This window comes from Arthroderma uncinatum (assembly GCF_011692745.1).
Source record: "Arthroderma uncinatum strain CBS 119779 chromosome Unknown scaffold1, whole genome shotgun sequence".
NCBI lineage: Eukaryota > Fungi > Ascomycota > Eurotiomycetes > Onygenales > Arthrodermataceae > Arthroderma > Arthroderma uncinatum.
In genome coordinates, this window is record NW_022983863.1 from 2,098,187 (window position 1) to 2,109,014 (window position 10,828).

A 10,828-nucleotide genomic window follows, 5' to 3' on the forward strand; every position below is an offset into this window, starting at 1 on the left:
CTCCTTTTTTCCTTCGATTCTTTTCTTTCACGTCTGGAGGCGGAGTGAGTTTAGACCAACGTTATCATGACATTTTTATAGTTCTTCAACAGGCATGTCTTACAGGTTAGACGTTTCAACGACTGCATGGCTTCTGATTCTGAGTTGGGGTTTCTTGTCTTTAGATTTTTCAACATTTAAAACCGTATGCACATATCATAGTAATACATCGAGGCTCTTTGTTGATAGTTTGCCTTTGTAAGTTATACACTCTCGTAGCGTGGGGACCCATCATCATTACCGAGTTATAAATGTCGGCGTTGGTATAATGTAGTGTCTCGGCCTGAACGGTTTCGCTGCCAGCAGCTTCACAGCGTAGGCAAGGAGGTTCATCGAAGGAACTCCACGAGTAACATGATAGAGCAGGCTCTAGACAGGTAGGAATGCTCTTCATATTGGATATAATTCTTTCTCGTTTCAATCAAGTTCATTAGACCTTATCATCGTTCATAGACATCGTCCCATCCACTCTTCCCAGGCCCGAACACCAGCCGTCGCATCATCTCTATCGTCATCCCTCACGCTCCCGCCCACGAAATCGACCTTGACGCCCGCTTCGTCCTCTAGAAGCTGGAAAGTAAACGGCTGCTCTCCCAGCGCGTCGGTCTCGTCCTCCTCGTCGGCATCAGGGTTTACAACGCCCTTCCGTCTCGTCTCGCGCACTGCTTCAATCTCGGCCTCCAGCTTATCCTTTACCATCTTCGGCGGGATTGCAGCGAACAGATCCTGCTTGTTGGCTATCACGAGGACGGGCGTTCTGCGAGTTCGGGTCGACGATGTCCTGTGGTGTAGTATGATCAGGACATCGTAGACGTATCTTGCAATATCAGCTAGCTGGCCGGCGTCCAACAAGGTGGCAGCGTCTATCATGAATATCACCCCTCGAACCCTGCTCTTGGCCTGTTTCTGCTTTGCCGGATCCAGCAGCTGGGCGATACCGTCGAGGTCACGCAGTTTGCCGTGTCCCGGGGTGTCTCTGAGGCCAAAGACGACTCGATGTTTGGCTGACTGGGCCACTGTCGGGTCGTTGACTGAGCGGTATTTGTCTGAGCTCGTTCGGACAGCGGGATGAAGGGCCACGGAGACGGTCGAGGGGACCTGGGATGTATGCGTTGGCCGTGACTCTGTGGAAGCTGGACTTTTCTCTAGCTATGATGCTGTCAGCAGGACTCGGCACAGTATATATCGAAGGAAGAGTGCCTACCAGAGCACAGAGTGCTGTCTTTCCTGATCCACTGGCGCCCAGCAGGAGGAACTCATCGGACTTGCTGGTGGGAGCTGCGCGGTAGAGGAGGAAATGCAGACACACTGGCAGCAGGAATGCGACGAGACAGGTCACCACGATGGCGACCGGATTGGCCGATAGCAGGTTGGTCGCGATCTTGCTCGCGGAGTCCCATTCCATCTCTATCTTTCTCTTCTTGTTGTTGTGTATCTTCTTCTGTGTCTTTTTTATTTCGTGTCGCAGTTGTGTTTTATAAGTTCCTCGAGTGATGCCACCACGTCTAGCTTCCGGACCGAGGCAGGGATACCAGTAAGAAGCCACCAGAAGTAAGTGGCCTATAGTAGACTGTTCTATAGATTATATATCATAATAGTATCATAGTATAGAAGTATAGTAGAAGTATGTATAGAAGTATTGTATAGTATGGTATAGGGGCGATGACTAAGCCTGTGGTATCCTGCCCTATCCTGCCCTTTCCAGCATCAAGTTCGTTCCAAAAGAGCGAGAAAGTCACGATAGAGCGACCTAACATCTCGTATTCTCTATATAAGAACAGCGCTCGCTTCCCTGGCCTCAGGATGTCCCCTTTCTCTCTCTTCTCCCTCTTTGCTCTACTGGGCGTCGCCTCTGCCACCATCCAGTTCACGGCGCCGCAGGCACAGGCGGTCCTCGACGCCGGCTCCCCCCTCGCCATCGAGTGGTCATACCCAGAGAACGCAACCTCGTACCTCGCCGGCAGTGAATACAGCATCTATCTCTGCGCGGGAGGCAACGATGGACTCTCCCACGTACGATAGACGCTCTGTTGCTGCTGTTGCTCACTGCTAACTTGGAACGCCGTAGGAACGCGTGGCGCTGCTGCTGACGGAGAACATAATCGCCAACCCCATCCAGACCTCTGCCCAGGTTGATCCCAATGTCGGAGGAGAATATCCCAATGGCTAGTAAGTGATTACTTCTATGATAAATCTATATCGTAATATTCCATACTGACGGTCTCTTGCCAGCTTCCTGGAGGCGGTCATCCACATATCCAATGCGGTTCACGAGTATTCAGGCCGCTTCACCCTCACCCATATGACCGGCTCATTCTCTCCCACGGTGGAAAAGGGCCTTGAATCCGTCTCCAAGGACGACGGACCTCCTTCTCTACTGCGTATCCAGGAACGTCAGGTCCCTGACCCGGCCCCAGCTCCAGCTCCAGCTCCCGGTGCTGCTGTACCGCCGGCCGGAGCACCTCCAGTGCCAGGAGCCAACCCGCCAGCGCCAGCACCAGCACCGCCAGGAGGGAAACCACCGGCCGCAGTACCACCAGCAGCCGTACCCCCTCCAGCTGGAGTACCCCCTCCGGCTGGAGTGCCTCCTCCCGCCGTGCCTCCGCCAGCAGTTCCTCCACCAGCAGTACCACCACCGGCCGCAGAGCCACCGGTTGTCCCAACAATTCCCTATGCAGAACAGACGGGACTCACCAGATACGCTCCCATGCCAATGCATCCGCCAACCAAGATAAGCCTCAAGTCCGCCAAACCACAATTTCCTACCAGCGATTACGTAAAGGCTACTACTTTCCTACCACGTCCCACTATCAAGACTACCATATCTGTCTCAGTCGTTCTTACCGCAGAGCCCCATGAAAACACCGTGAGTTATACCTGATGATAAAAAAAGGTCTTCTCCACGGACTACTGACACATCTCTGTAATCTAGCACGCTCCTGCAGCAGTGGACGACGATATGGCAAAATTCCTTAAAAGGTGGCAAGATTGAGAGACAATCCTGGCGATTTGTTAAATAACTCAAAATTACCCCCCCTACAAACACATATACACACCCTTAACCAAAATAGAATAGGCTGTTGGAAGCCGAGACGGGCGTCGTGAAGTCATGAAGCAGACCACACTCTTCACCTACTACTCTCCTCACACTATGGAACTCAACCTGGACAAGGATGCGGGACGTCCGGAAGGGAAACAAACTGGGCTTAAGGCACCCCAGATGGTCTTGGATATATCTACGGCGTACTGGCATTCCTCCCCTCGAATACCAGAGTTACCAACAATGTTATCATTTGATGATGTTGAAATACATCTAGAACTTCGTCTCTATGGCAGTCAGTCGTCTTCCACCTTCTATACAGAATTGTGCAAATAGCCGGTTCTCTTCACCATTACTGAATCCAGCGGTACTTTTTTTACCCCCATCTCCTTCTTCAGACGTGCGTAAGTCCCGAGGCAAAAAAAAAAAAAAGAAAAAGAAAAAAGAAAAAAAAAAAAAAAAAAAGAAGAGGAAGCAAGGAAGAAAAAGAAACCATTTAACAGGATAGAAGTTGTTTGTTATCCAGCAAACATGACTGCCAGAGTCAGGTCAGGTCGTCACGCTACTGATTGACAGAGGCAGCGGGGATGTCATTAAGGGGGTTTTTATCGTTATTCATTTCGGGAGATGGCGAGGGAAGACTCGTGGGCGTCATGCATCGACTGGGCATCTCGAAGAACGCCATGTTTTCCCGCGATACCGCATACTCGCTGCCAGAGTAGCCTAGCACAGAATGGATCTGGGTGCTCCGCAGACCCTTGATGCGGGAAAGCTCTGCACTTCCATAGTTGATCAGGGCCCTGCCTACTTCCTTGGCTTCCTTGGGAGTGCTGCATTTCATGGGATAGTCGCCATTTAGATCTGTCTGTGACGGACGCGGAGCAACCATCAACTTGACGGCTTCCATGTATCCGAACTTGCCTTCTACTGCTATCACGCCAGATGGAAGCAGATATCCGGTGTCTCGGATGATGTCGTACGCCTCTTCGTCGATATAGACGCTTCCATGAGACTTGAGGCCGTGGAGAAGCCAGAACGACCTGGAATGCACCGGAGAATCCGAGGGCAAGAAACAGGTGTGCAGCGGTGGATCGGGTCTTGTTTCCTCAACCCCTACCGCGCTGTCGGATGACGTTGCGTCGTTGGACGAATGATGCTCGATGATGTCCTCGATCGTTCCTGGACGGGAGCTACGGGTGATCACGGTGGTGACGCCGGCACTTGTGGCCAGCCTTGCCGCGACGATTTTCGAGCCCATGCCGCCGGTACCCAGGGACGATCCGGCGCTTGATACGTCGGCCTCGAGACTTGAGATATCCGGAACGATATCGATGACCTGGGCGTCAGGATTGGTTCGGGGGTTGGCAGTGTACAGCCCATCAACATCAGTCATGAGGAAGAGGTAATCAGCTTCAATCATTGCTGCCGTGATGGCAGAGAGCGTGTCGTTATCGCCGAATTTGATTTCCTAAAACGCAATTTATCCCTGTCAGCAACCTGGCATTGGTGGAAAGGGGGTGGTTGATGGTCCACATACCGAAACGGTCAGCGTGTCGTTTTCGTTGACGATCGGGATAACACCCATGCTCAATAGCTGAGCGAGCGTATTTTGGGCATTCACATATTGAGTTCGCTACGATATTGTTAGTGACGACTCCTCGCTTCTTTGTTTTACTGGCGGGGGGAAAACTCACGTCCACGATGTCGTTCCTGGTGATGAGGATCTGGGCTATCGGCTGACGCAAGTGGCCGAACAAGCTGTCCCAGGTACTCATGAGCTGACATTGCCCAACAGCCGCCAAAGCCTAGGGATAAATGTTAGTGGCATGCTAAATAGCGGGAAATGATGGCGAAAGACAAACCTGGATGGATGGGAGATGCTTGGGCCGCTCCGCAACGTCCATTCGACGCATGCCAACGCCTACAGCACCGGACGAGACGATGATAACGTCATGGCCGTCCTTTCGGAGCTTTGCGGCAGCCTCGACGATGAGCGTCAGGTTTGACAGGATCGGTTCATGGGTGTGTTCATCGACGATAGAACTCGTCCCTATATTCCATGTCAGAACAGGTCACACATTACTGAACGCAGCAAGAACTGATCAAATAAACCCACCGAGCTTGATCACCACCTTCAACGACTTTGAGCCCGCCATCTTTGATAATTAACAGTTTTTATAGTGTGATCTGGGGGAGATCCATGGGTATGACGGAATGCGCGATAATCGGGTCTCCAGAGTGGAAGATGGAGGAAGATGAGAGACTGACAGGAAAAGAAGAAGAAGAGAAGACGGAAACCAGGCTGTTATCAAAGACTACCACTGGATGCAACCCTCTATGCTGATTGACCAAACCGCAGAGTCTTCCCTTTGGATATATATATTTAGTCATTCCTTAGTCTCCCGAGTTTCCCTTTTTAGGGGGGGGGGGCGGTGGGTGGCGGCAGAACTCCGTGGCTTAAGTAAGCAGGCAACTCCGGTGAGTCCCGCCAGCCCTTTTTTACATGTGCAGCAAAAAAAACACGACGCCATACATTTTACCACCGACGACACACACACACTACGACATCGATATCAACAGCTACTCGGCGGCATGATGACGATGTCGAGGGGTCAAACACGGTGAAGTGATCTTCCGCTGCGCCACCGCGGATATGATGGCCCGGAATCCGCCGCTAGATGCAAAATCCCTCTAGCCAAATATAGCCTTTGAACGCAAACCATCGACTCCGTACCGCATGGTGTTGTTGCGGACCCTCACCGAGCTGACGGGCTGAGAAGCAATCAAATTACCTGTGTGGAGTCCTGCGAAACACACCTCAACCTACTTCGTTCGTGAAATGTTGCTCTTCTGCGTGGGATCGAGGGTATGGAAGGAGCGGTGTCTCGCTTTCGGCATGTTACGTCCGTTGCGTGAAGCGCAGTTGGGCCAGTCAATGGGTGTCAAATGACTGGGTCACGGTTGAATCATGTATATGAATACTGATGCCGGCCGACTGGTGAGATCTCTGCATTTATTTCCCATGTGGGAAGAATATGATGGAAAGTATAATAAATCTCAAACTGTCCGGGTGTTTAGGTACAAGCCTTTTGCCCGTGGACGGACTTCCGTTGGTGAGGGATATATTGACCAGGAGCTGTCCGTGGATTTTCATGGAACGGACGACATTGGAGGAAATCTCTTTCTGAGCTACATGCCGCGCACCCATGTCCAACCATGTATGTGCTACGGGACATGGACTAGGGAAGGAAGGAAAAAGGATTAACGGTAAGAAGTATCATCTATAAAATATCACTAGCTAGTTTATCGTGCTATACATTTGTTTTCGAAACAAAAACCATCCATCATTAACTCAGAATATCATGCTGCTATGCAGGTGCTCAAACTTTCCAGATTTGCATCACTGGTAAGATAATTGGTATAACACAGAAAGGAAGAAGAAGAAGAAGAAGAAGAAGAAGAAGAAGAAGGAAAAGGACCATCAAGATACAAAGGAGAAAAACGGATGTTGACAAACCCAATAAGAGACCCCCAAGCAACGCCCCACCATCCCGTGTAAAAAAAAACCTGCCTATCCTTGCACAGCTCGCGCGAAGGAACTAAAAACCGTGAAGCAAAGCCGTACTTCAATATTGAAATGAAACCGGGTTCTAAACCGATCTCCCCTGTCAAACGTCCATCATTTCGGCATCTTCGTTCAGTATTTCATCTGCCGGTCCCCAGTTTCCTTCGAAGATTGTTGCGCCAGCACGACGTCTCTGTTCGGCCCATTGCACACCGAAAGACTGGAGAATGTCATCGGCAACAGGGCGGTCTGGAGGATTGGGAGATATCATCCATCCGACGAGTTTGTCGAGAGCTTGATCGTTGCTTGCGTCGACCATGAAGCTCGGTGGCTCCGCAAGTTCTCCACTGCGGGCACTAGGCGCATCTTTTCGCTGAGCGAGCTGGAAATAGTTCGAAGACAGCTCCTGTGAGGAACAGTCTTTGTCGAAATCGTCAAATGAGGAGAGGTTTCCGAGAGACGACTCGACCAAGGGGTTGCCTGATGCATCGCGGAGAATGTTACTGCTTTCGCAGCTCCAGGTCAAACTTGGAACATCGCTCATGTCGCCGTTCCGGAGCTTCTGCCAGGATACACCGTTATCCGGAAGCTCGACATTACCGGCGATCTCGAACATGATTAGTCCTAGAGCAAAGATGTCTGCAGGTTTGTCATATCGGCCCATCAGGACTTCAGGTCCGATGTACTCTCTGTCTCCTTCACCTTCAATTCCAGCAGCTGCAGGCCATCGAGCGGCAAGGCCGAAGTCTGCAATCTTAAGAACACCTTCGAATGTGATGAGAATGTTCGCTGGTTTCAAGTCTAGGTGAATAAACCCGGTGTCGTGAATGTGTTTCAAGCCCTAGGAGTGGATTGTTAGTTTCGATACCGACGTCCGGCAAGCTGTAGGACACGACTTACATGTGCCAACTCAAGGAGGATCTTCCATATCCTAAAGTCATCCAACCGTGCCTTGAGGCCAACTTGAGACAGGAATACATCGAGACTACCTTCTTCGCAGAATTCGGTCTGGATATAAAGGTGGCCTTTCTCTTCCCAGCTATCAGCATAACAGATGATATGGTCGGAGTCACGAAGAGCTTTGAGCGCGACAACTTCATTGTTTCGTCGCTCGCGGTCCTTGGAACCTGCGTATGGCTGTTTAGATTTTTTCACAGCCCAGGTTTTACTGCTTCCAGAGTTTGTAGGTGTCGAACTGGATGCAAGAGGCGTATGGGGCTGGAAATGGTGACTTGAAGGAGAGGAACGTTCGGTGACAGAGTACACAAGAGAGAATTCTCCGGTGCCAATTAACTCCACTTTTTCGAAGCGTGAGTTGAGGCAGGGGTCGATATCAGGGGAGTTATAGCTTCCCAGTGGAAAACTGGATCGTTTCCCTAGATTGGGAAAGGATTCACGAGGAGCAGTGGGGGTAGCAGGTAAGGTTGAAGCATGTGCTTCTACAAGACTAAAAGTATGGTCGTCTGGGGCTGCTATTGAGAGGCCGCTGGCATCGGGCGTCAGTGTGTGATCCCTAGGTGTTCTGGGAGGCCCGGAATCCGGCGATTTACAGTAGAGCGGGCTCGCTGAAGTAATTGAGCATTAGTAAATATGTAGTTTGAATAATATTGGAATGAACATCCTTACAAAATAAACCAGGTTCACCCCTCGAGACATCTGAGTTATAGTGGTTCGTAGTTTGAAACTGGAATGGAGTCGAGTGGGAAACGTGTTGCGGGAACAATCCTCGCTTGGTGGGTGTGGGGGGAAGGTCTGAGTCTGTGGCACATTGGCTATCAAAGGCAGCCGATGGTGATCGTGGAATGGAGTTAATATCCCCATCAATGCTAGCAAAGCTTCCCCGTCGAGAGCAGGTGGGCACAACGCGGGATGACGATGGTGCTTTAACACGGTGAGTGAATGGGGTTTCAAAGGAATTGGATGTCTTATGGTAAGGTAAAAATTTTCCACTGCTTGCTTGGGGTACAGGGTTGGCCCCAAAAAGCACGTTGGATGCTCTTTTGCAAGGAGTCTCTGGCATATTATGGCTCATAGTTGAGCTGTTGCGGAAGTCCGAGACATTCTTGTTTTTCTTTGAAATAAGTCCAGTTGACATAAATGCCGCTGGCAAAGGTTTCACAAGTTTGTAGTTCTCTGGAGTGGAAAAAGGTGATGCAGAGGCATTGGAAGATTCCTGTCGTAAGAGACTGGGAGCTCTAGGTGCTACAGCACCAATTGGGAGCGACTTGGAAAAGTTTAGGATTGGTCTGGATTCTGAGAAGTTTGTACTCAAAGCTCTGTTGGTTGGGGAGTCGTCTCCCACGCTTGAACTTGAGGACGATTGCGTGATGGTGCGTGATAGGGGATGCATTGGAGGGTGGAACGTAGATGTTGTATGGGAGGCGAATAATGGTGTAGATGGGTTAGGAGATGGCGAGGAGTCTGGGTTGAGGGGCAGAAACGTCGAGCTGTCGATTGCCATGCGCTGCCTGTTTTGTAGCACAAGAGATTCGTCATTTTCCGCGCTCGTTTTGCGTGCAAAGGGAGATCGCTCTGGATGACGTTGTTGGATGGTGGACTTTCTCAAGGACGACGAACGTTTTGGTATCGTGGAGAAATAGTGACTGGGTGCTGGGAAGCGAGGCTCCTTCGCGTTTGGACTGTTTAGAGGAGAATTGATGGCAGAGTAACTGGACTCGAAGACATCAAAATCGGCACCAAAGCTCACGCCGTGCAAGCTCCTACGCTTGGCCGACGGGCTCTCGGCGCCCAGAGAGTCCAGAGTCATGTTCACATCAGCACGTTTCAAAGGACTGGATGTGAGTGCTGCTGACTCCAGGTTCCCGCTGCGTCGTTTCTCCATTCGTCCAGTGCCAGAGGTATCCTCCGTCTGCTCACCGGGAGAGAGATTGAGTGGACTTTCCTGGCCTCCTCTGAATAGCACTGGGCTAGGAGGGGTGGTGGAAATCTTATCGTTCATGGGTTCAAAAGTAGATTCTGGAGAAACCACGGAGTTACCATTATCTCGTGATTCACCAAGGACCCGTTTAACTGGGCCTGAAGAGATGCTAGACGATTTGGATGAGTGAATGAAACGGCTGCGGCGCATGGGAGGGCGATGGATCTTTGCGCTGGGCGGGAATGGAATGGCGACAGGAGACGGAGAGTTTGAGTTGGGTACGAAGAGTATTTTGCCGTGTGATGACTGTCTTGAGGGTGAGAGCGTAGGTGACATGAAATTCGAGTGTCTGTTTGCTGGAGAGTTGAACGAGGAAGAAGATATGAGCCTGAAATCGGTGGTCTTTGATGGACTTCTCGACAGCGAGCGTCGTAGTTGACTTAGGGCGGAGTTCTTATGCGTTGCATGGAATCCGTTGGAGGACAGGTGTAATGTGCCCCCCGCATCACGATGAGGAGAGAATGAGGCAACCATCGCACCAAATCAAGGTAGGCGTATGGTGATGATGGTAAACAAGTGAAGCGAGGCTGAACTGAAGCGTTCCAGTATGTTTCTGGTGGTGTGAATGATTGGGCCGCACAAAGATAGTAGGTCAATAGGAAATATTGCGCAGAGCTGTAAATTTCCCCACAAAGTGGTCTCAAAAGCGTCCTTCTAGCAAGAGAGAAAGACAATAGACGCGCACGCTCTTTCACGCGAGGTATATGTCATTCAAAGGTGACTGATCAAGGCAAGCATGGACAGCCGACTGCACTGGCTTCTTCCATCCGCGCTAGGTATCTAGTCCAGCGCGCGAGTCAAGGCCGATACTCATGCTCGAGAGGAGAGTTCGCTGTATTTGAGGAGTGGGAGAGCGAGCGTAGATGCTGCGGCGATGTAGACGGTCGATCGCGGGATAGTGAGTGACGGGCAGGTCGGACCGAAGACACCGTCGACAGGCGGATGCGGATCGCAAGGTGTCAAGAATAAAAGAAATAGATTCGCAGGGCGAGACAGGGCTGAGCAGGCGATGTAGGATGCAGGATGGAGAGCGTCTTAGGGTGCTTGTCGAGGCGTCGAGGACGGAGGCCCGCGGTGGATGGTGATAGCGGTGGTGGTGGTTGAGATATGATAAGTGACGGGAAGTCGTGAAGTTCGAAGGGGCTTTTTCTTTTCCCACGCGATCGCGTTGTTGTTGCAGTCCCGATCGGGCTAGCGCGGCCGGTCCCGTGAAACTTCGATGAGTAAGCAAGCCCCTTTCTTGGCA

The 10,828-nt window shown here is 51.0% G+C and overlaps 4 protein-coding genes across 4 annotated transcripts; 1 reads left to right on the forward strand and 3 right to left on the reverse strand.

Annotated features, from left to right (window-relative positions):
- Window positions 1-486: 486 nt before the first annotated feature.
- GIQ15_00661 (uncharacterized protein) lies at window positions 487-1,444 on the reverse strand (the record flags this gene model as incomplete). The annotated part of the gene is made up of 2 exons (XM_033548078.1): window positions 487-1,188; window positions 1,244-1,444. 2 exons carry the CDS (start codon window positions 1,442-1,444, stop codon window positions 487-489), a joined length of 903 nt encoding a protein of 300 aa, XP_033409029.1.
- Window positions 1,445-1,842: 398 nt separating this feature from the next.
- GIQ15_00662 (wiskott-Aldrich syndrome protein family member 2) lies at window positions 1,843-3,031 on the forward strand (the record flags this gene model as incomplete). The annotated part of the gene is made up of 4 exons (XM_033548079.1): window positions 1,843-2,052; window positions 2,108-2,208; window positions 2,272-2,905; window positions 2,972-3,031. The coding sequence occupies 4 exons, from the start codon at window positions 1,843-1,845 to the stop codon at window positions 3,029-3,031; spliced, it is 1,005 nt and encodes a 334-aa protein (XP_033409030.1).
- A 610-nt stretch (window positions 3,032-3,641) lies between these two features.
- GIQ15_00663 (glutamate 5-kinase) lies at window positions 3,642-5,235 on the reverse strand (the record flags this gene model as incomplete). Its single annotated transcript, XM_033548080.1, has 5 exons — window positions 3,642-4,547; window positions 4,617-4,712; window positions 4,774-4,884; window positions 4,942-5,129; window positions 5,196-5,235. 5 exons carry the CDS (start codon window positions 5,233-5,235, stop codon window positions 3,642-3,644), a joined length of 1,341 nt encoding a protein of 446 aa, XP_033409031.1.
- Window positions 5,236-6,747: 1,512 nt separating this feature from the next.
- GIQ15_00664 (uncharacterized protein) lies at window positions 6,748-10,056 on the reverse strand (the record flags this gene model as incomplete). The annotated part of the gene is made up of 3 exons (XM_033548081.1): window positions 6,748-7,485; window positions 7,545-8,209; window positions 8,271-10,056. The coding sequence occupies 3 exons, from the start codon at window positions 10,054-10,056 to the stop codon at window positions 6,748-6,750; spliced, it is 3,189 nt and encodes a 1,062-aa protein (XP_033409032.1).
- Between the last annotated feature and the right edge of the window lie 772 nt (window positions 10,057-10,828).